The sequence below is a fragment of the Solenopsis invicta genome, chromosome 10 (assembly GCF_016802725.1).
Source record: "Solenopsis invicta isolate M01_SB chromosome 10, UNIL_Sinv_3.0, whole genome shotgun sequence".
NCBI classification, from domain to species: Eukaryota; Metazoa; Arthropoda; class Insecta; order Hymenoptera; family Formicidae; genus Solenopsis; species Solenopsis invicta.
The window spans coordinates 11343621-11371100 of NC_052673.1; the positions used below are offsets into that span (position 1 = coordinate 11343621).

Consider the following 27480-nt stretch of genomic DNA (forward strand, 5'->3'; position numbering starts at 1 on the left):
TGAAATGACGTTGAATCTGTTCTATTCGGTCGTTCTCCTTTTTCTCAGGTGGGTAACGTCTTCGTCCTGGTTCTTCTAGATCCCCTCTGTCGCGCGTCTCCAGCCAGCGGCAGTTTGATAGCTGGTGGTGACCAATAGCAGGCGATGGACGCTACCTGCTGATGGTAGCTCGTAACAGCAGCGTGTCGAGTCAGGGTGGTTCTTCTTCTTTTCAGGATTGTAGTCCTTTTTAGCGGTAAGGCGTGCCGCGCCGCTACCCGCTGACGCCAGTCACGTTTCTCTGAATGGCTGTAGCTTCCGATGCCTATTACTGTAAAAAGGAAAAAAATTTGCCTTTAATATTGTAATAACTCAAATAAGTATTAATTTGACTTTAATCACTAATTAAATTGAAATAAATCGTTTGACACTTTGTAACAAGTTTGTTTTAATAAATATGATTTTTTTTTCAATATCCAAGTTTTTCTTAGAATGTGTTTTGCTTAACGCTCGCAGTTCTCTTGGAATCATGTCATACTTGTCGTTTATCAAATATTAAACAAGGTTAAATAATACTTGCAAGCGTTAGATACAACGCACCTTTAGAATTCCAGAATTGAACACGAGTTACAGCACACTTTTAAAGACAATATCAATTTTCTCAACAAACTTTAAAATAACAAAATTGACACTAGACTGATTCACAAACCTGGAAAATTTTGAGGTCCTGTGCTTGGGCAGGACCAGGTGAAGGTTTAGGAATCGTTGGGTGGTATCTTGATGCCTCGGGTGTTGCCTCGGTTTGGCGGTGGCGGGCGGGGTAGGGGGGTAGTCCTCAATGATCATACACGCTGCCTGTCCGTCGCTGGTCGCCTTAAGAAAGCCTGGCAATCTATGGTACCAGGTTGGTGACGTCGACGTTAACTCGTCGCACGAAAACAAACGGTCGTGGGTGGTGATGGTGTTGCCGTTTGATGATCGCCAGTCAGATAATAGTGTTCTACTGTCGCCGCCGCCTTTGCTACACTCCGATCCTTTCCCTCTGGATGATATCCTGGATGTTTCTGCAAAGAAAAACAAGACAATCTTGAAGCTATCATGATCAATTCACCCTCGATTTTTTGTTGGATTACAATTTCTGTAATTTTTGATAAAGTAGATATAAAATAAATTAGATATATTCTATTGTATTTGAGGTATATTTAAAGAAAAGAAAAAATTAGGAAAAATCTTTTTGTTTCAAGTTTAGATTTAAAGAAATTAAAAGGATTTATCTGAAATAATAGTTTAAATATATTTTAATGTAACGAAATTTAATTAGATATTAAATTTTACAGAGAAAAATAGAATTATAACAGAAAAATCATTATTTGAAACAAAAACGTTTGTATTTGCTTAGAGTGCATTTGCTCAGCTTCAATTAAGATATTATTTGTATTCTTATTGTATTTCCCTTTAACCTCAATCTGATAGAGATCATTTCAATTGCAGGATTGAGGATGTATCCCGGATGTGAAGGGAGATAGGCGAATCTTGCGGACTGCTCTTATCCATGCGAGTTAGTGGCCTGCTAAAAGCATTCACGAGCAATGTAAAACCATGAGGATGAAATTCAGGACAATTTTCAGGCATGGACGATCATCGGACCGGCGTACGTTTTCATCTGATTATGATGCTAACGATCATCCGGATGATTTTCGTGTGGGAGAAACCGTATTAGGAACATGATAGCGATGATCGCTAAGCTCGGACTGAACGTTCTTGAAGTTGCAAAAACGAGTTTACGACCAGCAAATGTGATCTCTCTCGATAATCGAACAAATGCAGTCGCAATAGATGAAGATTCGCTTCAAGTACGACCGCTCGTAAGTAATAATAAATGAAGGGGGTAGAGCTGCTGTCAGACGCGAAACATATGTTTGCGATATAACTCCATTTCTCTGGATTGTAATGTTGTTCATTCGATCGATCTAATCTGTTTGCGTTTTTGCAATGATCATATTCGCCACAATGACAATAAGATAAATAATTTTTCGTAATAACAAATTGTTCATAGACACGTGAGATCGGAGCGAAGAATTGTCTCTTATTCGCAAAACCGGTCTGTACATGGAGATTTACAGTTGTTACAAATAATTAAATTAACTTATAATACTGTAAAGAACAGTGCTTTCCGTGAGGTGCATGCTCTATATTGATTTAGTATCCGAGATATCCGAGAAGGGGATTCGCAAGGACTCGTGTTTCAATCGTAGTATGTAAGTAGCGTGTAATTCTGCACCCGATTGCAGCCGGTGCCCGTTGTTTACAATAACTGTGCGTTATTAATATTGATCCTTGCGCTCCATTTACCGTGCTATAAGCGGCGCATTCGTAGCTACTGTTAAGACGCCTCAAGGCGTACCAAAGACATAGCAGCCACTCCTGAGACTGAGGCTAAATTAGATGCTAAATTATACATCCGTCCTTGGACAAGAGTACCGTACTTTTCTAAAGATGGGCCGCGAGAATTAATCGGAATGATAATTCAGGTGCTACCCTCGCGATTTGACAATAGGATTTTTTTTGCTTTCAGAGAACGTACATCGCTCTCAAATTCGCTATTTGGCTCACGCATGGGGCCGCAGAACTTTCACCTTCCCGTTCCTTAGTGACGGAACTTACGCAGCGATAATCTAATAGCAAATCTCGGTTAACCCAATCGCGAGGTGACGATCGCTCAAAGGGGAGCGATTCCCTCGTGGAAGTGCGTGCACCGGAAACGGGAGGGTTACCTGCTCGGTACAGACGCATAAGTCGTGATTTGCGATGGTGACGCGGCTGCTGTCGTTGATCACCAGGTGTATCCAGACTTCTTCCTCTTCGCCAACAGCACCCTCGTGAGCAGAGAGAGATACGTCGAAAAAGGACGAGACTCGTAGGCAGAGAAAGATAGAAAGAGAGAGAGAAAGAGTGGAAAAAGTAGAGCAGGTCTGTCGCGTTGCCGGAGAGAGAATCGATTCTCGCGCAGGGGGTAGTCAGTTCGCGAGACAGAGAGAGAGTGTGAGAGAGCTGAGGAGGTCGGCCTCTCGCTAGCGCAACTAGAGTGGTTACTCGTCTCTTCGTAGTCTGACGGCTCTCGGGGACCCTGGGTCGGCCTACCCGGCGGCGCGCACGCGTCCTTTCGCCGCCACCGTGTATATTGATCGGACGACGCCGACGACGACGCCGATCCGGACGCCAACGTCGCTTCTTCTAAGGAGAGAGCAGCCTTCGGGCAAGGTCACTCTACGCTAGTAGAGTACTACTCTCGAGTGATTAGCCGGCTGAAGCCGGCTCGTAATTGAGAACTCTTCTTTAACATATTGTGATGTTAATATTGTTGGTGCGTGTATCTGTGAGATTAAATTAATCCCGTGTTACGAAATTTATGTTAACCCTTTCCCTACTACCCTGGCTATTTCGTATCCGACCAATTTTTGTTCGCATAAGTTTTTTTGATTGCTTCGATTATTAAATTACTACCTTTGATTATTTTCTAAAGTGAAATTTCAATATTTGTTCTAGAAAATTGAAAGTATATTTGTGAATTTTTAGCGATTTTTTGAATCATTTTAAATAGATGAAAAGAAAAAAGAACAGATTCGATATACTCAGGATGGTAGGGATGAGATACCGCTTTGAACATGGTATCAGGTTAATGTCGAAATTTCCTAGCGGTTGGTCGAGATCCTAATCAGCGAATAGCGCATCAGATCTAGAGAAAGAAACCTATTGAGATAGGTCGGGGTGGGTTGATCCAGGTCCAGGTTGCGTCATGGATTGGTCATGGATTGAGCATCCGTTTTACGGTTCTGTCTGATTATACCGGGCGTCTGATTAAATCAAGTGCCTCTCGCGATATGAAGCAGTGAACAGTTAATTTTATAACCTCATTTTTAATAATAACGTTATTAAAAATGAGATTATAAAATGTTATTTTTAATAATATCTTTAATGTTATTTTTAATAACAATGTTATTAAAAATGAGATCATAAAATTAACTATTCACTGCTTCATAAACAGAATTAAGAAAAATATTTGATCCTTTCCCTATTATTCTGAGTATTTCGTCCGACCGATTCCCCACTATTATCCAACTTATGATTACTTCAGTTATTAAATTATATTTTCTAAAGTTTCAACATTTGTTCTAGAAAGCTGAAAGTATGCTTGTAAATTTTAACAGATTTTTTAAACTATTGGGATGTTCATAGTACACACTCATATTTTGGTGTAGTAATATGAACGTAGATGTGGAAGATCCTTATTGAGACGGCCATAGTTAAAATCCCAATTTTAAATAGATAAAAAAGCGAACAAATTTGAAATACTCAAGATGGTAGGGATGAAGCACCATTTTGAGCATGGTTAATCGCAAAAATTAATAGTCCAACGTTGACAATTAAACATTGTTCTTATTTCTGTATTTGAATACAAAACAGATTCTTCATATGAATTTATACGGAGGTCTAATTAACACGAAGTCCAACTCTGGATTCGGCAAATTCCAAAACCAGCACGTTTTAACATATATTTGCACTCATATAGTTCTTTTATTCAATGAGCCTTAGCCGGTGTTTAAATACCTCGAAAGAGAACTTGCTATTCCTCATCGCGAAAGATTTATGTGCGCGTTAAACGTAAAGCCGATACAATGTATACCGATACGTAAATAGATCATCGCGGCCAGTTTTAACAATTAAACAACAACTCCGTTTAGGAGTTCTCCGTTCAGAAGCGCGCGACGTTCTCGTCGCGCCCGCAATTATCGGCCCGACGATCCTCAATAAACAAGTACTTTCCTCCACGAGCGAAACTCGTTCTGGCACACTTGTCTTTGCTCGCGATTCGAATTCGGAGAAAGTGAGAGAGCACGAAACTCGTAATGTTACCTCATCGTTGTGTTCAAGCCGCACGCATGCACATTCCAACATAACGTGCCACAAAATGATGTTTATTTTCGAAGATAATACGTTACACGTTCGAGTGCGCACCTCCTTCGAATTGCAGAGGATCTTTTCGGCAATGAGATAAATCTTGGAGAAATATCTTTCACGATACGAAAATTCTACGCGAGAAGACGACGATTGAGAACCTCTGCCGCCTGATAAAGCGGTATTATTTTGCATCGTTATCGAGAATCATGCATACTTAAGGGTCAAAGTAGCAGGCCGTCTTGGCTAGATAAACACAAAAAAACACACTCGCCAGTCACGCGCGGACAAAGAAAGATTTCGAATTAATCCCGTCTGATGCAATTGTTCTCGCATTTCTCGAAACTTCGAAGACAGACGTTTTCCAGAATACGAATTGCAAAAGTAAACAAAACGTTTGGAAATCTTCCACAATTTCGTAACTTATCGTTACGACTATTCGTATTGTTTTTTTCCCCCGATCTTATGAAGCTTCAATTTTTAATTATTTTTGTTTTTAATCGATCTCGTTTAATCAAGATTATCTATATACGATTTCTTGTATTATTTTTTTCAGACATGTAAAAAATATAAATAGTACCTGATAACATCAATGCCTTTTTTTTCGAAGCGAACCTTTCGAAACTACCGAGAGCCCCGAACTCCGCAGACTGATGTTCGACACTGCGTACACTCGAGGAAGTTGATATTGCCTCGATAGGGACGTATAATATTTACAAACACGGCGAGTCTGCGGGTTGTTACTGATCGTGATGAAGTTGAACAACACGGAGTAGAAAATCGCAACCGAAAGAATGTAATTATCTGCAATTTTATCGACGTATTTACAGTATATCTTACAACTGTAATCTAATCGCAACACATACCGGATGCCTTTCGAATTAAAATCGCTATCGGAAGCCTTACTGGAAATGTATTGGGGGAAAAAAAGTGAGATACTGTGTAACAGATAAATTAAATTTTTTTATAAATTCGAATTGAATTTTTATCGGCGTAAAAGCTTGATAGAAAGATCAATCAGCATTGTCGCTATATCGACGTTAATAAAGCGAAGATACAGTCCTATTAATTACACACGTATTGTACCATTAGCTTCATAATATAAATCATGATCGCTATTGACGGTCAATATAGTTATTAGATGACACAGCAGTTGGGAATGAGACAAACATCACGCGAGATGTTCGTTCGTTACTTTTTTTTACAAGTTCGTACATTTCGAATGTATTCGTACGGATAATTATAATTTAAAAAAAGCATTTTGTGCAATATTATAAAATAATAAATATGTAAATGTCGGAACAAACATTACGTTCCGCCCTTACACTTATCTTCGGCTAATTAAAACGGCAGTTAAAGCAAGAAGTTAATTCTATGGGTCATTTAATTATCTTAAAGTATACATAATTTTATAACTAATACCGTGCTGGGAATTACGAAAATAATCAATAATAATGAACTAAAAGACAAAGCAGCCTTCTCGAAAGTCTTTGCATAAGTATGAACTTTTTAAGGAAGTTCTGCTAATTAAAAAAAGTGGAAGGGAGTCATATGACTTTTCATTTGTGTATGTATCTTTTAAACAACGGAGCTTTTGACATTAGTATATTTAAAATAATGAATAACATAAATTTAAACAATAAAAAGTGATAATTTAAAAACATTTGCTTTGTAATATTCATGAACATTAATGAAGAAAATTGAAAAGAGTTGTTTATAGTGATGATGTAATAAGTATTCATTGTCATATTTTTTTGTTACAATATGTTTAAAGAAAAATATGCTGAAGGTAAATAAATTCAATTCATATTTAAAGAAAAAAATTGTATAATTCATGAACATTTTATGCTAAAGAATGGTACGATAAAATTTTGATTTAATTTCAAAATGTTCTTTAAACTCTATATTCTTTCTTATATATTCATGTACTTAAATTAGTTTTAAGAAGAATTCTTATATTGTGTTTGCGATTAAATTACTTTAAATTCTCTTTGCCATGAAACTCAATGCTATTTTAAAAAGTTATATTTTGAGTTTAAAGAAAACTATAAGATCAAAAAATTTTGAAAAAGCTCAGGACCATCTATATGTTAATCACAAACTTATTCTTAAAATTTGACCAAGTTCTTTGAAAAAATTTAAAAAATGCATACATATTAATTATAAACTTATTCTTAAAATTTGATCAAGTTCTTGTATTTTGTGAAAGACTAGAAGAACCTTCTTAAAAAAAAATGTATTGAATTTCAATCACAGACTTAAAAAACAAACAGAATAATATATATTCATGAATATATGTAAACTTTATCAATTTGAAACCCAAAAAGATTAAGCGGTCAATAAACTTCTAATGTCACTTCTAATATCACATTATAAATGGCTCGCCATTTCAAAAACTCTTGAAGAGAAATACGTAATATGACAATTATTTGCAATGAATAGGTACATCCAATAATAATACAGCTGACTAAACAAACCTTTCTATGCATACGACTGCAAAATATCAAGAGTGTTAATGCTATCTGTCAAATGCTCGGCAGTTCCTGCTAGTAGAACAGATTATTGCTCGTTCTCCCATTACAAAAGGGAGAGAAATAAATTCCTTATTACGGCCACGGATACGCATCAGAATGCAGATGCAATGGGCTAGTTGGAGAAGTGCTCGCTAAAATAGACTCGCTTGTTTTCACTGCACTTCCTACACACATTGCTTCTTTCCTCCCTCCCATGCATCTATCTCATTCTCAATGCAGAGGGTACAGGGGACCAAATAGGGACACTATCAAATTGTACAGCTGCATAGAAAAACGCAAGTTGTCTAAAAATATATTTATGGCAAATAAAGAGACCCATTTGTTCAGTTCCATTTGCCCACTTTCATCTCCAGTCCTACTGACAGGCCTAAACGGTCCTTTTCGCACTCCCTATGTTCCAGTTTCCAGACAACGTTGACATCCGTCCTCTTACGTGAGCGAGGACGTTACGATCATTACTCCGACAAATAAGATTGAAATGAAATGATTGTTCCGAAATGCACAGTAACTGCAAAAGTAATTTTGTAAAATTCAGAACAAGGACACATGCTCCTCATGTTCGAGTTTTTCTCCATGTGCACGGAATTTTCCATAGAAGCGAGGGAAGGGGAGGGAGCACGCTTGCGTTAGGCATGCTTATTTTTATATCTATTTTGGGTCCGGGAGTTTAAAGAGTGCAGATCTGAAAATGGTAAATCCGCGGAAAACGCGGACCCAAGTCTCCCAGAGCGCTGGGTCTCCACCGGCTTTAGAGAGGAGGTTCCGTTTCCTTCGCCGGTGATGACGCGCTGGGTGACACGCACACGAGTCGTCGTCGTTGCATCGAACGAAGGGGAGAGGGACATATGCTCATTTCCGCAGGAGAGTGAGGGGTCCGCAGCTCGCTCGTTCGCACGCACGCACGTACGCACGCATGCACGCATGCATACCCTCGTCGTGCCGTGTGTCCAAAATGGCTGGTTGCTAAAATTAGCGAGCGAGCGAGCGAGCGAACGAGCGAGCAACATGGTCAGAGAGAGGTTATGGCATCGCGAGAAAAAAAATGAACGATTGGCGATTCGATCGACGCGATCGAGGCGAAATCGATGTCAATCGGATCGCCGTGATCAAGTCCGGCGAATCTCTCTGGACCCGCTGAGACTTGAGATGAGCGAAAGACAATGCAACTTACCTCGTTGTCGAAGTAAAGTCATATAAGATGGTATCGCCCTGCTGGACGGCCGCTTTCTAGCGTGAAAATCCTCCGCTCGTGTGAGCCGAGATTCGAGAGAGACGGGTCGCCCTTCCTGTCCGGGTGCAACCCGATACGTGAGGGGTCCGCGCTTGCAAGCAGATCGCAACGGAGGCTTTCGAGAGCTTGCGAAATGGCTCGCTCCGCGCGAGAAAGGGAGAGCGAGGAAGAGATAAGGATAGAGCCGGCCTTCTGGTGTGCTTTCTACGTCGTCGGTTCTTCTGGTTGCCTCCTGGCGCCGTGAACTAGAGCGAAGATTTACGCTGCTGATCGTGTTCGCGGAATCGTGGAAGATCGGCGGCTCTCGATCGAATTGGAACTGAAATGAATACGCGAGAAAGACGTAAGTGTGCTGACACCGACACTGGATCGAGAACGATAATCAACGATAATATGAATCACACTCGCTATGCGATGGCTACTGCCTGAATACAGCCGTGGGTGCCCCCCCTGCGCGAGCGCCGCGAACGTGGCTTGGTTCTCGCGATAATAATATCCCGCACTGTATATTATTCGTCGGTAAATGATCGTCGTGTTATTGACGGTCGGCTATGGATTTTCCCTGTTTACCTACTCGTCAATCAAACGGAGATATTTAATTTTTTCTTATATTAGAAAATATCTTTGAACTGGCTTTATAGAACTACGCACAAAAATAAAAGCAACAATGAAGGCATCATTTCCAGCTAATTTTTTGGATGTTTAAAAATTTTTACGTTAAAAAATTGTTTTTTCGTCACTAGCACGAAATCGCGCTTCTTTTTTCTGCGTACTTTTTGTGTAAAAGAATTTGGAATTCCGTATGAAGCCAATTCAAAGATATTTTGTAATAAAAAAATGTCAGTAAAATTTTTAATAAAGCGAATCAAAATCATTTTTTAAATAATTGTAAAATATATATTTATACCTTAAACTTAGATTGATTTGTCTAATTTTTGACAAATTTAATTAGAAATTTTATTTCGATAAAATTCTTGCGTTATAACGTATCATCTCAATTAACACAATATTGTAAAATTTACGTCAATTTATATTAACGCCGTTATTGTGCAATATTTGTACAATGTGGCACAACGTGTCTATCGGATTTCTAATATCCATTTCCGTTTACTGAGTGTATATATATTAAAAAAAAAAAAATTAATTAAAATGTTTTTCACTTATTTGTCATGTGCACGAAAATATAAAGATTTTTTTGTAGCTGAATAGTTGAATAATTATAAAAAAAATGAAAAAATTAAACATCTTGCGCCAGTACATTCTTTTTCATATCTTTTTGATTCACGCCGCGACAATGTTGATGCTGATCGTGTGCACAGTTAAATAATCGCTGAATTCTGCAAACGGGATGTTACGCTTTTATCTAATTTACCGAAAATAAATGCTAACTGAAAATATTTTTAATCGTTTTTAAATGATCGAAGCGATCGTTTAAATTAAGTCGATGTCACCTCGTTTCTTCGGTTATCACGTGCGGTAGCGCCGAGTTTAACCTCAAATTGAAAAGAACAACTCCGTGCATTTCTGCCGAGGATAGGTGGGCACATTCATAAAGCGATTAAATTTGTAAAAAAATGAAGGGCGCGATGACGGTATTCAGAAGCTTGCGAACCAGCGAGTTCGCGGCGACGTTTCGCACGTGCTACAGAAAGTACTCCACCAAAGAAAATTACACAACGGCGGAGAAGGTGGTCCATCCGTACTGGGGAATTCACCCATGGAAATCTGAGAAAGAGTTTACTGATGATTTGCTGAAAAATGTCATTTACAATGCAGGTGAAAAAAATCAGTCTATGATTAATTAAACTCTCGTATTTTCAGCAAGATTGATAGCTATTTTTATCATAAAATTAATGAATTTATTATTGCATTTCTTGAAAGTTAATAACGCTTGCTTTTTAATGTCAACATTATAATTAGGATGTTTATTTGCAATGACCATTAGAATTGTAATTTAAACAGTTATTCTACTTGAGTAGACGATTTTAGCATGGCAGTTTTATTATTAAAACTGATTTTTTTCTTGATTTATATACAAGAATTTTATTATTTATAACAAGAAATTTTGAGTTGTATTAAAAGAAGCATGTAACATCATATTTTTAAAAAATACATCTATATTTATATTTTATTGATAAAAGTGATCTAATCAGTATTAATGTGCAAATATCATTTTACAGATGGAATAATTGCAATAAACAAACCCTATGGTATATCTATAGCTAATAGAAAACCAAATTTAAATAATCACCGCATGCAGTTAAATCACAAGATTGTAGGAGCTGTGGATTATGCTGTAGAAGATACTTTGCCGTATCTTGCGAAGGAATTAGACGTACCAATTTTAATACCATGCTTAGGAGCAGAAAAGTATATCACTTCAATATCCATTCTCTTTAAAACATGATTAATTTTACTACAAATTGCTCTTTTTTATAGATATATGTCTGGCGTATATGTTTTTGGAATTAATGACCAAGTGTGTCAGCAGTTAGCAATTGCAAGAAACCGAACTTATGGCAAATATAGAAAATATTGGGCAATCACGAGCCGAGTTCCCAACGAGATCAAAGGAAAGTATCATCTAGCAATGATTTTAAAAACATCTGTTTTAGGAGATAAAAAGGTATATGTTTCTAGGAGATAAAAAGATATAAGTAACTTCTACTCACAAGTATTTTGATTTATGAATTTTCAAACATGTCTGGTATGCGCGGTCGACATGGATTTGTTTTTTAATTACTTGTTGAAGTTAATCTATTTTTAAATATTAGTTTATTAATCATATATTAAATATATATTAAATAATATATTAAGAATTATATCCTTAAAATATAAACAAAAAATTGAAATTTAAACTGAAGTCTATAATCATTTTTAGCACTGGTATGTCAGTTTAAATAATGTACATCGCGAAAGTTTAGCATACTTACGATCGGTCTCATCAATTTCGATTTATAAAAAATTAGTCAATTATAAATTGTCAACTAAAAAACTTAAAACTGATATTATTTTTTTTTGTTTATTTTCTGTAAATTATAATTTATATAAAATATAATTTCAATTAATAATTAAATAACTTTTTAATTAAAATAATTTTAAAAATTGTACTAGAGATGAACAGTTTATATTTTGAAGCTAGCAATTCATAAATTTAATCAGCTATTTTTTTTTTATTTTAATCAAAGTTGTTGAGATCAAAATCCTGTATTTTTATTTGATTTACGACCAGTATGAAAAATCTTATGAAATCTTGTAAGTAGAGGGGTATTTGTACATGTGTTTTCTATGTATAAAGTAATTCATGTTCGTTAAAATAACTATACACACATTTCAGCCTGTTATTGTGACTTCTTGGAGCAATAATTCAGTGAAAAGGAACGAAACCAAGATAATGAACATAGATTACAAAGTCATCTCCAATTCGACGCATAATTTAAGTTCCCTAATAGAAATTATAGCATCCTCGAGAAAGTGGAATGGTATCAGGTTGTTTGCTTCTACTATGCTATATGCTCCGATTCTTGGAGATAATATTCACGGATCGCGAGTTCAGGAGATTATGGGTACATGGCTAAGAGTCGATCCATTCTCCGATTCCTGTTGGGACTTACCAAAGTTAAATCAAGAACTGCTAAAACTACTAGACATAACGCCAAAACAACAAGAGATTATTCCAGCACATATACACTTGAAAAGTGTGCACTTGGTTTATGGCAAAGAGAAGAAAGATTTAATAATAGAAGCACCCTTGACGGAATGGTTTGATTGGACCTGTAAGCAACTTAAGTTCAAGATATCAAACGAAGTGAAAACTGTGGATAAAGAAGGAGAGTTAGCTTATGTGTAACATATATGATAGCAATTAACTCAAATGCATTTCTCACTAAGGCTCATTGGCATTAATGTAACTCAATTTTAAACTCGATTTAACTTACTTTTTTCTGGTTCTAAAAACCTTTTTCTAGTTTTAAGTTAGAATTAAAAAAAAAACATTAAATTGAGTTTTAAGTTAAGCTACATTGATACAAATGGGTATAAGAATATTGTAATTGTAATAAAATTGTAATAAAAACTTTAATTAAATTGATAATATTTATTTCTTAGTATCTTTGCACATTTGATCAGTCAGATGGCTAACACAGTAATGATTAATGAGACAGCACATGTTTGCCCTTTAAGATTCTTCTTTGGAGAATTCTTCTACCACTTGGTGTTGCCAGTCTTGCAAACCAGCCATGCTTCTTTATGCGTTTTGTCTCACTGGGATGAGGAAAGTGATATCGCATCCTGTTTCTAATAAATGTTAAATTCCATGGGCTCCATATCACAGGTGTCACTGTCACAGATGTCGATGAAAGTTGATTTGAGGCCCGTCTGTAAATACATTAATAAAATATGATGGTAATGTATTTATATTTTATTTTACTTCCTGTGCATTGTTGTATATTTTGCAAATAGCAGATATAATTAAAAAAATAAAAATTTTACATTTCTTTAATATCAAAAATACAATTATCAAACAAAATAAACTTAATCCTTATTGATATTCCTTATAATATTCATGTCATTATAACCATCTTAAGATGATTGTTAACAATTAATATATGTATAATATGCAATATATACATTAGAAAAAGTACATTTAGCAAAAATAAAGACAAGTCCGAAATTTTACTTGTATCATTTTTCATTTAATATTATAATTCAATTTCATATTTTATTTTTATTTTTTTTATCACAAACTAATGTAATTTGTGTGAAAACTAATTGATACTTGACAGAGCTAATGTGGTTGACAATAGAATACGCATCACAATAAATATTAACTATAAATCGAGAATAGAAACAAAATTTGATATTTACGGCAAGGATTGAAATAAGCCCGAAATTAATTTGCCGAACATGTTTTCACATTGCCTACAATATATTTACGATATAGATTTAAGGTTAGATACCCGCAAATTTGCGCAACAATAAAATCATAGTTCTGAGACTGCAGTCTAGTTGGCGCTTCAAACGCTACAGAGCATTCGTTATGGCTGGCCCATATTGCTAAAATGTCATTTACAATGCAGATGGAAAAATCAGTCTGTGATTAATTAAACTCTTGTATTTTCTAGCAAGACTGATAGCTATTTTTATCATTATAAAATTAATGAAATTATTACTGCTAGGTACTTCAAATCATTTTTGTCCTAACCGCGTTCGAGCGACTGAGATCCGAATTCATAGACGTATCTCAAATTATATCTTTGTCTTACTTGCTACGTTATTATACGCGAGACAAAGACAGATTTGAGATCTGAGATACGTCTATGAATTTGGATCTGACTGATTCGTCGTACATTATACAGTCATGAGCTAAAAAGTTGCAACACATTTTCTTCGATGGTTTTTGGAATGTAGACTTGCTTATCAAACTGCGAACGTAATTAATTTTTACTTGTGAATTCAACCAATTACGTTCACCGATCGATGAGCAAGTCTACATTCTAAAAACCATTGAAGAAAATATGTTGCAACCTTTCGAACTTTCGCTGTTTCGAAATTCAAGATCTTTCTCGTGACGATTCGTTTTGATTCACACTTGACACGACTCTTTATTTTCGGCACTCTTAAAACACTTCCAGTATTCACGCTTGTTGGAAATTCGGGATACGAAGCAACGGAAAAAATGCAAAACATAATTAAACGCGACACGACTTAATTCACACCACGTATCGTATTCGACTGACGATATGAATATTGGCACGAACGTCCGACATTTCACTTGCATTTCAGCTGCTCCACAGCTTTCTTGAAACACTCATCGTGTCAAAAACTCGTACGGGACGACGAGGATGCGAGTTGAAATGCGCTACTACGCGCCGTGATCTTCCGTCGTCCCGCCTAACCGACCGATTGCTGCCACTGCCGGCCACTGCGTAGCGGCGTGACTGGCGCGTGGCCACGTGACGCGCCTGCGCGCCGCTGCGTCACTACCGTCGCCGCTACGCAGTAGCAGCAGTCGATCGGTTAGGGAGCACGGCGGAAGGTCGCGGCGCGTCGTGGCGCATTTCAACTCGCATCCTCGTCGTCCCGTACAAGTTTTTGATGCAAGCGAGTGTTTCCAGAGAGCCGTGGAGTGCATCGAAGGCGAAGTGAAATGTCGGGCGTTCGTGCCAACATTCGTCGTCAGTCGGATTCGATGCGTGGTGCGAAGTCGTGTTCAGTCGTGTCGCGTTTAGGACCTCTTTCGTGTTTCGCATCTTCTGAGGAAAATATCAAAATTCTAAATTAATGTTTCGTCGTAATTTTTGCTTAACGAGCAACGATTATTTCACTCAGAAAGGCAATAAAATTCAAACGCGTACTGATTATTTGATACAACGATCGTGACGACAAGCGGCTAGCTTACGCGTTGAGAGATTGAACGTGATTGCCTTTCACCAGTTCTCATCGGCGAATCTGACCAATCACGTTCGTTTACCGCTCGATGAGCGACCGAAGTTTTTGAACGCTTGCCGTAGTTCGGATATGGCGCTTTCGCGCGCGGAGTTGGTAGATCGCGCTCTCGATTTACATGACGGATTACGTCTAATCAAATAACGGAGTGTAGTGACGCTTCGGCATGCGTTTAATTGCGTTTCCATCTCGCGAGATTTACATGCTTGCTGTTGTCGTTGCAAGCGTGTCGCGAGTGTATATAATCCCGCGTACTTCCGATGCACGGGCAGCCTCAGTTCGGCTTTTGATTTGACTTGCGTCGTATCCGCACGGCGTCGGTACTCGGTACGAAGTTGGCGATGCTTGTATCTCTCGGCCACTTCGTCGGTTTGTCGAAGTCGAGTGAGAACGAAAGGTGAGAACAATAAACACGGCGAACGTTTATAACTTTCGGAAGCGTCCAACGAAGTATCGCGATCGTGTTTACGTTTTACGTCGTGTGACCACGATTCGCTCTCGGTCGTGTTTCCACGAGTATGTTTATCTCCGTTGAGTGTGCAGCCGCCGCGGCCGGCATCATAAATGGCAACGATCGCTCAGTCGGGACGGCGCAAGAAGGTCGATCGCGTCGCGCGTTCAATCGCGTTTTCTCCGTTACACCGTATCTCGAGTTTTCGATGAGCGTGAGTACCAGGACTGTCGAAAGCGAAGTATCGCGCGTATCGTGCCAAGCGTGAATCAAGACGCATCATCATGAGGAGGCTCTTGGCTCTCAAACGTTCGACATCTACGGCAGAGATGGAGCTGGACGGAGCGACCAGCGGCGAACCGGGCGAACGGTGAGTCAATTCTTTGTTGCATCTATTGTTTGTTCGCCCCCAACCCCCTCCCATTTCTGTATTTGCATCTCGTCCCGATTGCGCTCGCATAAATCGCGACAAGACGAATCAATGAATCGCGCGAAAGTCGTTAGGGTAGGAAAAATTCGAAGTTGATGATGCCAGTACGCTCGACGCTCTCTTCGTCAAGTGTGTCAGTAGTCGCGGGTGACGTGCATCGTAGTGTATGTCCACGTTGTACAGATGGCAGTTAAATTGCCGTAACGGTCTCCATATACGTAGTCGCTCTCAGGCTTCTCTCTGCTCGTGCTTCTTCGCGTCTGTTGCGTGGCGCACTCTCACAATGAGAATTGTAGCTTTATGATTTTGATTACCGCCAAATATTCCGATTGACTAAATAATGGAGCCATTGCGAAAATCTGCGTCGTAAAAGTATGCAAAATATACTATCTATTCTATAATATGCTCGTAACATTCTCGTTTATTAAAACTGATGTCGCGTAATTTTAAAGTTTCGATAAACTTCTAACCTCTCAATCTCATCTCCAGTTATTGATATTGGATAAGATCGAAATGAAAAGGAAGAAGCTGTAATGGTAGCGACCAGTAAATTATCTCAATAATTGTCGCGATTTCCTTCATCTAAAATGTAATTGTCGGAAAATATCTGTCAAATAAATGTTTCAAATAAATCTTTCGAATGAGACGTCGAATTCGAATACAATTCAAGCACGTTAAAATATTTAACGCTTCGATGGTGGGACCTCTGTGTGCCTGTCAAAACTGGCTGGCTTCAATCGGTCTATTAGCGAGGACCGTGTTCACTGATTGACCCATTCTGGCGTTCACAATACCTCATGGGCTGTCGAGGGTCGCAACAGTATTAGAAGTACACAGCCCTCGAGAATGCGACGAGGGACGATATTCTCGGCTGTTCGATACGACGGTCCTGAAAGGTACGACCCACGTTCTACAAATTTCCAATCGCACGGTTGAGCACAAGAATCATTATCGCTACGGAATAAATAGAATTACTAATTATTAGAATGAAACTTACAACAGTCAAGAAATGATTAATCGAACTGACATCGATGAATGATAGACGTTTAATATGATATTTTTATCATCTTCGACTTCATGATTATTTTTATGTTAATTGAGCAATTGTAAATACTTTTATATAATTTCTATTACCTTTCGGACAATTTTGCATCGAATAAATAGTACATCAGAGTTGGATAGTAACTAGTTAAAATATAAATAATAAACGCAAAAAGTTGATATTCTTTAACTTAACGTAATTAATTTTAAATGAATTAACTCTTAACTTTAACTAATTATTTTTAAAACATAGACTCTAACATATTAATAATTTTTTTTAAGTTAAATATTTATGTAAAAAAATTATAAAAAAAGAATACATTTCCACATAAAAAACAATATTTCTTCATTATTTTATATAAATTTAAATTTAAAAAATATTAAATTTATTTGAGTATTTATATTGTTACTTTTTTTTAATAATCTAACTTTAAAAAATTACGACATTCTAATATAATGTAAATAATGCTGTTCACAATTAATATTTAAGTTAATTTAATTTTAACCTAGCTTTTAACTGAGTTAGTTTTTTGGTTGTGTAACTTTTAACGTAAATTAATTTTATAATCAATATTAGCCATTAACTTTAACTTAATTTGTAAAAAAAATATTAACTTATCATGATATATATATATATATACTATATACTTTCGATTTTGTATAGAGAAAAATTAACTTGTAAAATTAACTTTATAATTTTTTATAAAAAGAAATCTTATATAAATATTTGCAATTGCTTTATTAATAGAAAAATAATTATGATAAGGTCGAAAATTAGTTTAAGCAAACTATATTATATTGTTGTATTTTATATTTACAGTATATATAATAATAATTATTTAAATTTTATTAAAATGTAATTAAATTTTGCTAAAATTATAGTAAAATTTTTAGAAATGTCCTACGATTTTGGGAGTAAATTCTGAGAAAAATATTCTCTCCGGGTAGAGTAGCCGGTTCGTAACTTCAATTGATTTTATTTGCTGGAGTTTTGGACGCAATTTAGTTTTTGAAAAGTTCATACATGAGACATTGGCGATATTAATCCCAAGTGTGAATTTGTTGGAATTTTAATGTCGTTTGAATTTGCTAAATCGAGAGATCTTGCAGTTTTAAATACATCAAAATTGTTTTATTCAAATTCTGTTGAAATACACATTGTTTAAATCTGGGTATTTTAATAAAACTTGAAAATCTTGTATATTTTTAAATTTGAATAAAAAACACAATTTGATAACTATTAATTAAGCTAAACTAGTTAAAAATAAAATGAGCGAATATTCACGATCGCCTTGTGTAGATTGATATTTTTAGAAAAAATTATTATATAAAGATAATTTCTTCTGAAATTTAAATAATCTCATCTTAACTTCATGAAAATTCTAATCTCGAAATTATAGCATTTTATTGCAGTCAATGAATTTATTATCGAAGTACTTTTTATGTTAATTACATTTTAGAAATCAAACGAATTAGCCGATGCTATACTTTTTTTTCATTAACGACGTTCAGCAGCTTGTATGAAATTTGCTGTTAATGTTTTCTATATAACACTAATCTTAAATAACAGACAAAAGACGATAACGCCCATTTCTTCTTCAACATACTATCTGAGATACTTGGAAAAAAAGTAGTCGTTTAGTCCAGTAGAAGTACCGCGGCTAAGCCAGCACAACAATGAGTCTCGATCATGCATTAAAACCACTCCCTCAGTTTCTTCGTGTCGCGTCTTCCGACTTCTCCCCCGGAGAGATTCTTTCTTCCGTCGAATGCGCCCCGTGGTGCCGACCTACCCCATAGGAGGATTGATCTCGCCTCCATCTCGACGGTAATCGAACTGCCGTGACCCCATTGACACGTCGCGTGTAACAGACGAACGAACACGCGTGAATCCATGATGTCACCGTTTCACGGTGGTCGTCTGATCTCGAGCCTACGCGGGATCTTTGTCCCGACACGTTTTTGGTACATTTTGGATGCGCGATTACATTACATCACTCGGTATTTGAGAGAAGCTTGGATAAGAGATACTAAGCTTTCTTGTGATAATTTGGAAAAAAGTAAAAGAAAAAACCGCGTACGACGGCTTGGAAATATTTTTCTTCTCAGTACGCAGTAAAAAACATTTTGTATTAAAATTGGTTCTTATTAAATTTTTTGTGTTGAATATATCTTGGTGTTAATTTAACGTGTAATTGTGTAATTTGCATATTTCATGTTAAATTGATATAATTTATAGGTAAATGAATAAATAATATAAAAATAATATAATTTTTAAACGTAAACTCTAAGATAAATTAATAAAATGTACGTGTTAACGTATTATAAATCATAATTTTACTGAAGTAATATTCTTTCACAATTTGTTTTAAAAATTATGTCAAAGTGTTACATGTTTTGTGTTAATTTTGTACACAATACTTGTGTTACTTTTTAATAATTTGTCTTATTAATTTAAAGAGTTCTTCTAATATCTTTAATTTGTCTTGTGCTAATACAAAAATTTGAATAGACTATTTGGGACACGCCATACGTATGTTAAATTTAACACAAATTTTTCAACTATGTAAGAAATATATTGACAGAAAAAATCCTAAAATAGTGGTTCTTGTATTAAATAAATATATATTTACATTTAGTAAATATTTCATTAGTATTATTGGAATAAATGTTTATTGAAATTTAGTAATTTTTCCCTCATTGTGTCTGAAAATTACCGGAACAAATAATTTTCAATATTACGAGTTTTACATAAATGCCTTGAGATTCAACTTATCGTTCTATTGACAAACTTCCTCTGTGCATTTTTTCCAAGTCTCGCATACAGTTGCGAGAGTACCGTCATACGATTATCAGATATTGATCGATTGTCGTGTAACGTAATGATACTATCCCTGTGCTACACGTAATCAATTTAATGAGCGAGTTAATACGATATCATCGGGGTTTGGTTACACGGGAAAATGGTACATGTGCTCGCCGTTCGAAGGGCGCGCTTAGGCACTATTGGACCGGAGCTATCCCGTGGGCGGATAAATTTTTTATCTGCGCCCGTGATGGAATCGCTGTGACCTATTTGCCATGTCACGTGGAACGTGCACGCGGCCGTTCCTCGAACGCGCGTATATGCATCGCCGAATATATTATCGCGTCTTGTTACGACATCGATTAAACACGATGCGACGTGGAATCGGCGGCGCTGCTTAAAATAAAATTAATAAATTCTACCCTCGCGACTTTTCTGACTTAATGCACGACGATGCCTCAAATTTTACATCGAATTATATGTAAATTTGTGAGATTTGTATTTATTATTTGAATTATTTTGTTAAAAATTATCTTCTTAAATCATTTCTCGATCTACATATGATTACAGATAGTTTAATATTTTACACAAGTGCACTTTTTTAATATTTTATATGATAATATACTGAAAAAAAATTACCAGTAATTTACATTTAGTAAATATTTGTTTGAATACTTACAATGAAATATTTACTAAATATAAATAAATATTTATTTAGTACAAAAATCAGTAATTTGATTTAATTATCTTTTTCCTCATTGAGTAAATATTTATGTACTGTATTATAAGCAAATATTTCATTGAAAGTATTCAAAGAAATATTTATTAAAATTTAGTAATTTTTTCCTCAATGTACACAAGTTGAGAAATATCACTTGATTATTTTATAATTAGTAATCAAATTATCGCTAAACTAAATGCACGTTTTTATTAGAATATTGAACGTTTCCAACGATATACGAGAGCGCTGCGCAGAAAATATATAATCGAAGCAAAGGGAACCTTTCTCCTTTTTAATTATTTCTCTCTTTAATTATTCGAGCGTTCAGATAGAGAATCCTGAGAAAAAGACAGCTATTATTAACGCAGAACAAAGAGCGCGGGTAGGTCCCTTTACTTTTTTATTAGGATTCACTTGGGATAAAGTATGTAATTCTTCTGTATGAAATCGAAGAAAAACGAAATAATATATTTTTCACGGATGACGTAAAAGAAGAATAGCAATATAATTTTTTAAATATAATTTTTGATCAATCAATATGTAATGAATTTTAAATTTTATCAACTTCTTATCATTTTTGTCGCAAACGTGCTTCACAATTTGAACGTAATTTTTTTTCTTCTCTCTAAGAAATAATGTTGTGAAGACGAGTCAGAGCAAAACGTTATCGGCAAAAACGCACGTGAGTGATGGGAAAAGTTCTCGTACTTCGGTCAGGGCACCCGGTATATTTTCAACTGTCAGTTGACAAGGTACAGGATGTGCCTTTTCCGTTGCAAGAGTTCTGAACCGGCACTCCCATCCTATAGAATTGCGCTCAATCGTCCATCGATTCAACATGAGCGTGTCATAGCGCTGGCAGACTTATTATCGATCGGTTTGCATAATATTCTTTTTACTACATGTCGCAAAATACAATCATCTGTATTACGCGTGAAACATATTTTAAATGAACATTTATAAATTCGTTTGTAATTTTGTATTTCGGTGGTTTCAAATTTTAACGCAATTTTTTTTTTGGTGCAAGAAGAATGTAGCAAGAAAATATTTGGCTAAACCGCAAGCGAATCGTTACTTTTTCTCAACTGCGAATCGGTCGAATCTGGAAATGGCCGGGATGCGGCCCTTGACCGTGACACGTGCGTCTCTCAGCGACGATTTACTTGTCAAATAATTCTTCGTACGACCGCGGGGCTCGCGATTACCGCCAGAGCACACGCAGTAACTTATGTGCATGCTTACGTTACGTCGTCGATATTTCATTGCGCTCGCAGTCGGGTGATAAAAATGTGCGGTACTGAAAAATATTGCGACGCTGCGAGCATGGCTGCTTTGTGGTCCGACCAAGTCCGCGAGAGGATCTTAGAATATGAAATGTAAAAATATTTACGCGATATCTCGACTTTCTTTTTTTCAAAAACCTAGAGGAGAAACGTTCAAACGAGATTTTAAGATGTAAATAGAATTAATCTGAAAGATATGCATCGAATTTATGTGTTGCGTTTTTTTTGTTTCTTTAAATATTTCTCTCTCTTTTCGCGAATAATAAAATTACCATAATACCGAGAAATCAGATGCACGGAATTTAAAAATGTTTGAAAGGCTGATGTTGCGAGAGGTTAATGCACTCAGTTTTTTTATAATTCAATTTCACGTCAAATACATTAAGGTTGCAACATGCATCTTTTCAAAGATCATGTATTTTATCGCACTGTCGATATTCTTTCTCGTATATCGATTGAACTGAAAAGAAATATCGTCACACGTATTACTTTTTTATGATCAAATTATCATTTTACTTAATTATTATTTTTACTTTCTTTAAAATCTCTTTAATCACCAGTATTTCAAACTGTGTACATGACAATCGATTATATTTTACGTCTTTTTCTTCCTCCATTAAAAAAAGATCCATAGAATTCAAGAGATTTACATAAATTCATTCAATGTAATGCTTCGGTCATGCTTTCATAATCTTGATCTTGCATATTTCATTATTCACGTATGAGATTTTTATTAATTTTTGCTCGTGTTACAAAGAGTAATTTTGTGCTCTGCTCTGTTTATGATTTAACGGCCGTACAATTCTCTATTCAACTGCGCCATGAATCGACCGACCTTTCGCGCCTCCTCGCTCCATTTTTCCACGGAGCCTTACGGACGTTTTAATGCCGCGGTTTATATACGATGCAACATCCGCCCCCTTCAGACACAGTATACCGATCTCATTGTGTCGACGGCGTCGCATTGTCAGCGTGAAAAGCTCTTTATGCGGAAGTATATCTTTAAAAGTTCCAGGTACGCATCAGCCGAGCACGTTTCTTCGAGTTCTACCATGCGGACGCGAAGTGTACGCTTCGGACTTGCCCTTTGTCGCGGGGGATCGCCGAGCCCTCGGAGACACGTCGTGGAAATTCGGCCGCGGAAATCTGACTCTGAACGGGCAGCTCACGTCGTAGGAATTGTCGTCTTTCGTCAGCGGGTAAGTTCTCAAAACGCGCCACGTCCGCGCTTTGTGACAAACGGGGTGGAGTATTTTATGAAAATCGACGAGTTGACAGGAGCGACGAATGACGGGAATTAGATCTGTTGGTTTGGCGACATTCCGCATTCTTTTTCTACTTTCCTTTTCTTCCACTCGATAGACGTGCGAGTAAAGAAGAAAGTAGACGACACGCGCCTCTGACTCTAACAATTTTCGAGATATTTTACGTCATTGATAACATTAACTTAATATTGACTTAGAGAAAAGTTGCGCACCGGCCTCTTAAAGCGTACCTATTCAATATTTTACATTTCTATTTTATGTAATCGATATTTATGCAAAAATAAAAACTAAATAAGAAATAAGTAATGTGGACAAAAATTTAACAAGTTTTATTTTGTTTTGTGCATGCTATCAGTATTTTAAAAAATCGGGTATATCTGATGTAAATTTTTCATCAACTTATACAATTGTTAATTATATAATTACGCAATTTTATTTCGAATTGTTATATTTTTATAAAAGAAGACTTGTACAATATTTTACATTCATTGTATATACGTATTTACAATTATTATAAAAATTAAATTGATACTTTTATATTCTATCAAATTTCTTAATTTGTGTATAAATTTTATTATAAAAAATTGATACTAAGATTGATAAGTGATAATAGTAAAATTAATAATTGCTATGAACAAAAATTTGTCAATTACAAAAATAAATTCAAGCCAGTTTTATTTCTTATTTATTCATTATTGAATATTTGATTGCTTTTTTGATAAATTATTAATAAAATAAGTATTTAGTCAATGATTTCTTATATTTTTAATTACTTTATTTCATAAATTTAATATTTTTGAAGACGATACGATTTAAGAGACTGCAGGTACGCTTTAGGCGACCGGTTTTTTAAATCACACCTTTTGTAGCATGTTACAGAAAAGCTTATAACAAATTAATTTGTTATTGCTGAAAGGTTTAACATGTAATAATAGATGACTGTAACATCGAGCCGCAATTTTAAACTTTGCATCTAAAACAGCAGCAAACTCTCCTCTATATACATTTGTTATCAAAATCGACAATATTAATGATGCTTTTTGTTTAAATAATATTTAACGGAACGTTGTCTCAAAAATGTGCAATTTTTGTATTTCTAATGCCGAATACCCTTTTGCTAGTGATTACGCTTTAAATCGTGAGTTACAATTGATTAAAGACCAAAATGCCGTGCAGAACACGGCGTATATCCGCAGTTTGCATAAATTTATGCTGCGTTAGTATAATAGAAGTGTACGGTGCATCTCTAGGAAGTGCCGCTATAATATTAACGATAACTTGCAGGGATTGCTCTGTCAATTCGTCGAACTTAACCGCACCGTCTTATTATAGACGCGCGGGATGCAGCGCGATTTCGTGCGTTTCAATCAACTTGTACTTTAGCTACTCGCCGAGTAGTTTCGTGCTACCAGAAGCAGGAAATAGCAAGCATCTCTCTCCGTAATCATTTGTAGTTGCAAACGGCATAAGCGTGCGCATTCGACGCGGCAATTACGGCGCTTTCGAGCTGAAGGGCGCGCTCTGCGTGTCTAATTATGTAAATTGCGATCGAGTCAAATTAATTAGCTACGCCGACTAATTGAAGGCACCCGCTGCTTGATCGATCGATCGTGGAGCCGGTGAGTTCCGCCGAGATGTGTTGACGATGAGAAGCGGCCGCGAGTCGCCCTTTATCTCGTCGCGATCGATAGCCTGCTTTCACGAGATTTCGATCTCGCTATGCCGCGCCGCACCGTAGACAGTGGCGCGATTCAGTCAATAACGCCGCACAAAGGTGATTTGACGATCGGTACCGTGCCATGAGACTATCGCAGTGGGTTCTAAGATCGATTATCGATTTGTGCAAGCGTGCAAGCAGCGCATTCGCCTCTCTACATCGTGATTATCGCGCGAGGAGATGTTACAGGAATTTTATTCGTGTAGCATTTATATAAAGATATCATCATTTTATATGACGAATCTTTTGAATAGCGTGGGCAGGTATGTCTATCGTCGTTGTGCAAAAATCTCCATTTGAAAAAAAAAAGGAAAGATTTTTCCACCAGGAATAAAAACAGAAAACGGTTCTGGAACCTCAGTGACTTACGTTGGTGATTTCAGTGGAGCGTTTCCACTTGTCTCCCATCTCGTGTTCTCGATGCTCCTTTTTTCGAAACATGATGAAAGAGAGTAGGCGCGGGCGAAAAACGAAGCGATTTTGACCCTCGGCGAAACGATTCCCCGAGTCTGCCTCGAATCTGCCCGCTCGTAATTGCATGCACGCGGCCGTCTCTCGTGCAAGTCGATGCACCGCGTGGGCGATACAGCCCCCACGGTGCACCGGAACGTCGGACGGACCCGTTACTAGGCGGGAGGGGCAGGAAAACGTATTTTCGATTTTCCAATAAATCTCAATTTGAGCGTATGTGCGCGCATAACCGTGCATTTCATTTGCCAAAGCAATTTCATAATGACGCTTGAAAACGATGATTGCCCGGAGAGACTGGCTCACTCGTTCTCCCTCGCTCTCCATGTATTACCTTTGCCGAGAGATAATGCGTATAAGTAGAGCGGTTTTAAGCCGCAGCATTACCGTTCACGATGAAATAACAGTGATTACGTTGCCCGCGATATAAACTCGCGACGCCTATCACGATCGAATAGCGCGAAAAGTAAAAAGATATTGTTGAACGCGGATGTTATACCTTTAAATAGATCTTTAAATATATCCAATTGCAATTATCGCAAAGATGCAAAATTGTTTTTTGGGTAAATACTGCTTGGAATAATTTATTAAGTACGTCAATTTCGAGTTTAAATATAGAAGATGGTTAAACGTGACTTAACCTTTTATTAAAAATTTTAAAGTAAATAATTTATAGATAATTATTAATTATTTCAAAACAAAGAAGAATAGGACAAGTACAGAACGGACAAACGCAAAGATTAATAAACTCTTAATCCTCGGGCAGCTATTAACTTTTGAAACATGTTTTTATTTCTAGACGTACATGATTTTATTTGAAGTAACTGAAAGTTATGACTCTTTATTAATTTGTCTTGCTTAATTATAAAATAAATATATTTTTGTAAGAGTAATTCTTTATTGTACATATATAAAGCGCAGGCTTATTAATTTTTAATCTTCAGTAATTGAGTTGCATATCTTTTTGTTATCGCATTTCGATTGCCCGAGAAATTTGATAACTCGTTACACGACAGACACTCGATCGCATTTACGTACGAGTAGATAATAGTCGATATCCACTAAAAGATATTGATTTCCTTACTTTAATATGCGTGCAGAAGATACGGGAGGGAGCCGTCCGGCACGCAAATCTCAAATGTGCGTAATAAACGTAACGTGCATCCAGTACACTCGAACTAATGCGATATAATTTATCAAAACGATTTTTTTTCCTACGGAAAACATAACTCGTGCGATAAACCTTATGAATTATACGTGGAAACTATATTCGCGCTGTTGCTAACCCCTCATATTTTACTTGCTACGTGAATTACAACAAATGCCTGTTCACTCAAAATTAATCACATTCTGTCACACTGTGCCTTACGCGATATACTTCACGACACGCGTACGCAAAAGTAACATTTAATTTTGCGGTTTTTGTCAAAAGAACGATTTGCAAAATTTTATTTAAAATAACAGTTATGCAAATTTAATGCAAACAAATTGACAACTCTTTACAACAAAAGCGAGGAAATAATTAAATTTATTAATTAATTTCTTCTTTTTTTAATTTATTGTTTTATTTTTAGGATCTTAACGATTTATTTGATAAAAATATGTGATGACTGAGAATTTTATTCCGTTTAAAAATTAATTTTTTTTAGTCTCTCTTTTAAGTAAGTTTTCGCTATTTTGACATTACGTAACTACATTTGTGAAAGAAGGACTGATTAGTCTTTTATGGCCGAATGCAGATAAGATGCGAATTCTAATAATGCTTTTATCTATATGACGTGTCGTGCTAATTTGTTAATGGGACATCCTGACTGGCGCACATCGAGCGATTTTTTTAATCAGTTTACAGCGGACTGATATGCGCTATTATTAGAAAAACCTTCAGAAGAATGGTCACCGCTCGGGTCATTGTACGACATTATCGAAACGCACTAAAAAAAAATTACCGTTGACAATGAATGCCTCGTATTTAAAAAAGAAACGCATACATACTTGACCATGGCCAATTCATAAATGCACTTAAACATAGTCAATGATAACATAAACATTCGCTTAACGAATGCCTGCTTGTCGAATGCACGTCGACGTCAATCGCATACAATTTAAATTCAACGCGCTACTTGTTGGCAACAAAATAATTAAATCAACGAT

The 27480-nt window shown here is 36.3% G+C and overlaps 4 protein-coding genes across 6 annotated transcripts in view; 2 read left to right on the forward strand and 2 right to left on the reverse strand.

Moving 5' to 3' along the window:
* Positions 1-208: 208 nt before the first annotated feature.
* LOC105195476 lies at positions 209-9140 on the reverse strand. Of its 2 annotated transcripts, none has more exons than XM_011160887.3 (3): positions 8641-9140; positions 689-1043; positions 209-310 (listed from the first exon to the last, which is right to left on the reverse strand). In XM_011160887.3, exons 1-3 carry the CDS (start codon positions 8660-8662, stop codon positions 271-273), a joined length of 417 nt encoding a protein of 138 aa, XP_011159189.1. In that variant the 5' UTR covers positions 8663-9140; the 3' UTR covers positions 209-270. The 2 variants fall into 2 exon arrangements, with proteins under 2 accessions (XP_011159189.1, XP_011159192.1); XM_011160890.3 differs by lacking the exon at positions 8641-9140 and adding an exon at positions 5516-5712.
* A 775-nt stretch (positions 9141-9915) lies between these two features.
* On the forward strand, positions 9916-12793 carry LOC105195473 (mitochondrial RNA pseudouridine synthase Rpusd4). The gene is made up of 4 exons (XM_011160884.3): positions 9916-10476; positions 10881-11070; positions 11140-11326; positions 12038-12793. The coding sequence occupies exons 1-4, from the start codon at positions 10275-10277 to the stop codon at positions 12548-12550; spliced, it is 1092 nt and encodes a 363-aa protein (XP_011159186.1). The 5' UTR covers positions 9916-10274; the 3' UTR covers positions 12551-12793.
* LOC105195475 (39S ribosomal protein L34, mitochondrial) lies at positions 12777-14610 on the reverse strand. 2 transcript variants are annotated; one of them, XM_011160885.3, is made up of 2 exons: positions 13567-13724; positions 12777-13077 (listed from the first exon to the last, which is right to left on the reverse strand). In XM_011160885.3, the coding sequence occupies exons 1-2, from the start codon at positions 13605-13607 to the stop codon at positions 12852-12854; spliced, it is 267 nt and encodes an 88-aa protein (XP_011159187.1). In that variant the 5' UTR covers positions 13608-13724; the 3' UTR covers positions 12777-12851. The 2 variants fall into 2 exon arrangements, with proteins under 2 accessions (XP_011159187.1, XP_011159188.1); XM_011160886.3 differs by lacking the exon at positions 13567-13724 and adding an exon at positions 14227-14610 and having other exon boundaries at positions 12782-13077.
* Positions 14611-22944: 8334 nt separating this feature from the next.
* LOC105195472 (thrombospondin type-1 domain-containing protein 4) overlaps positions 22945-27480 on the forward strand; it is a 96404-nt gene continuing 91868 nt past the window's right edge. The window contains exon 1 of the mRNA XM_026138702.2: positions 22945-23078. The gene's annotated coding sequence lies outside the window, so the exon portion shown is untranslated. The remainder of the gene's footprint in view (positions 23079-27480) is intronic.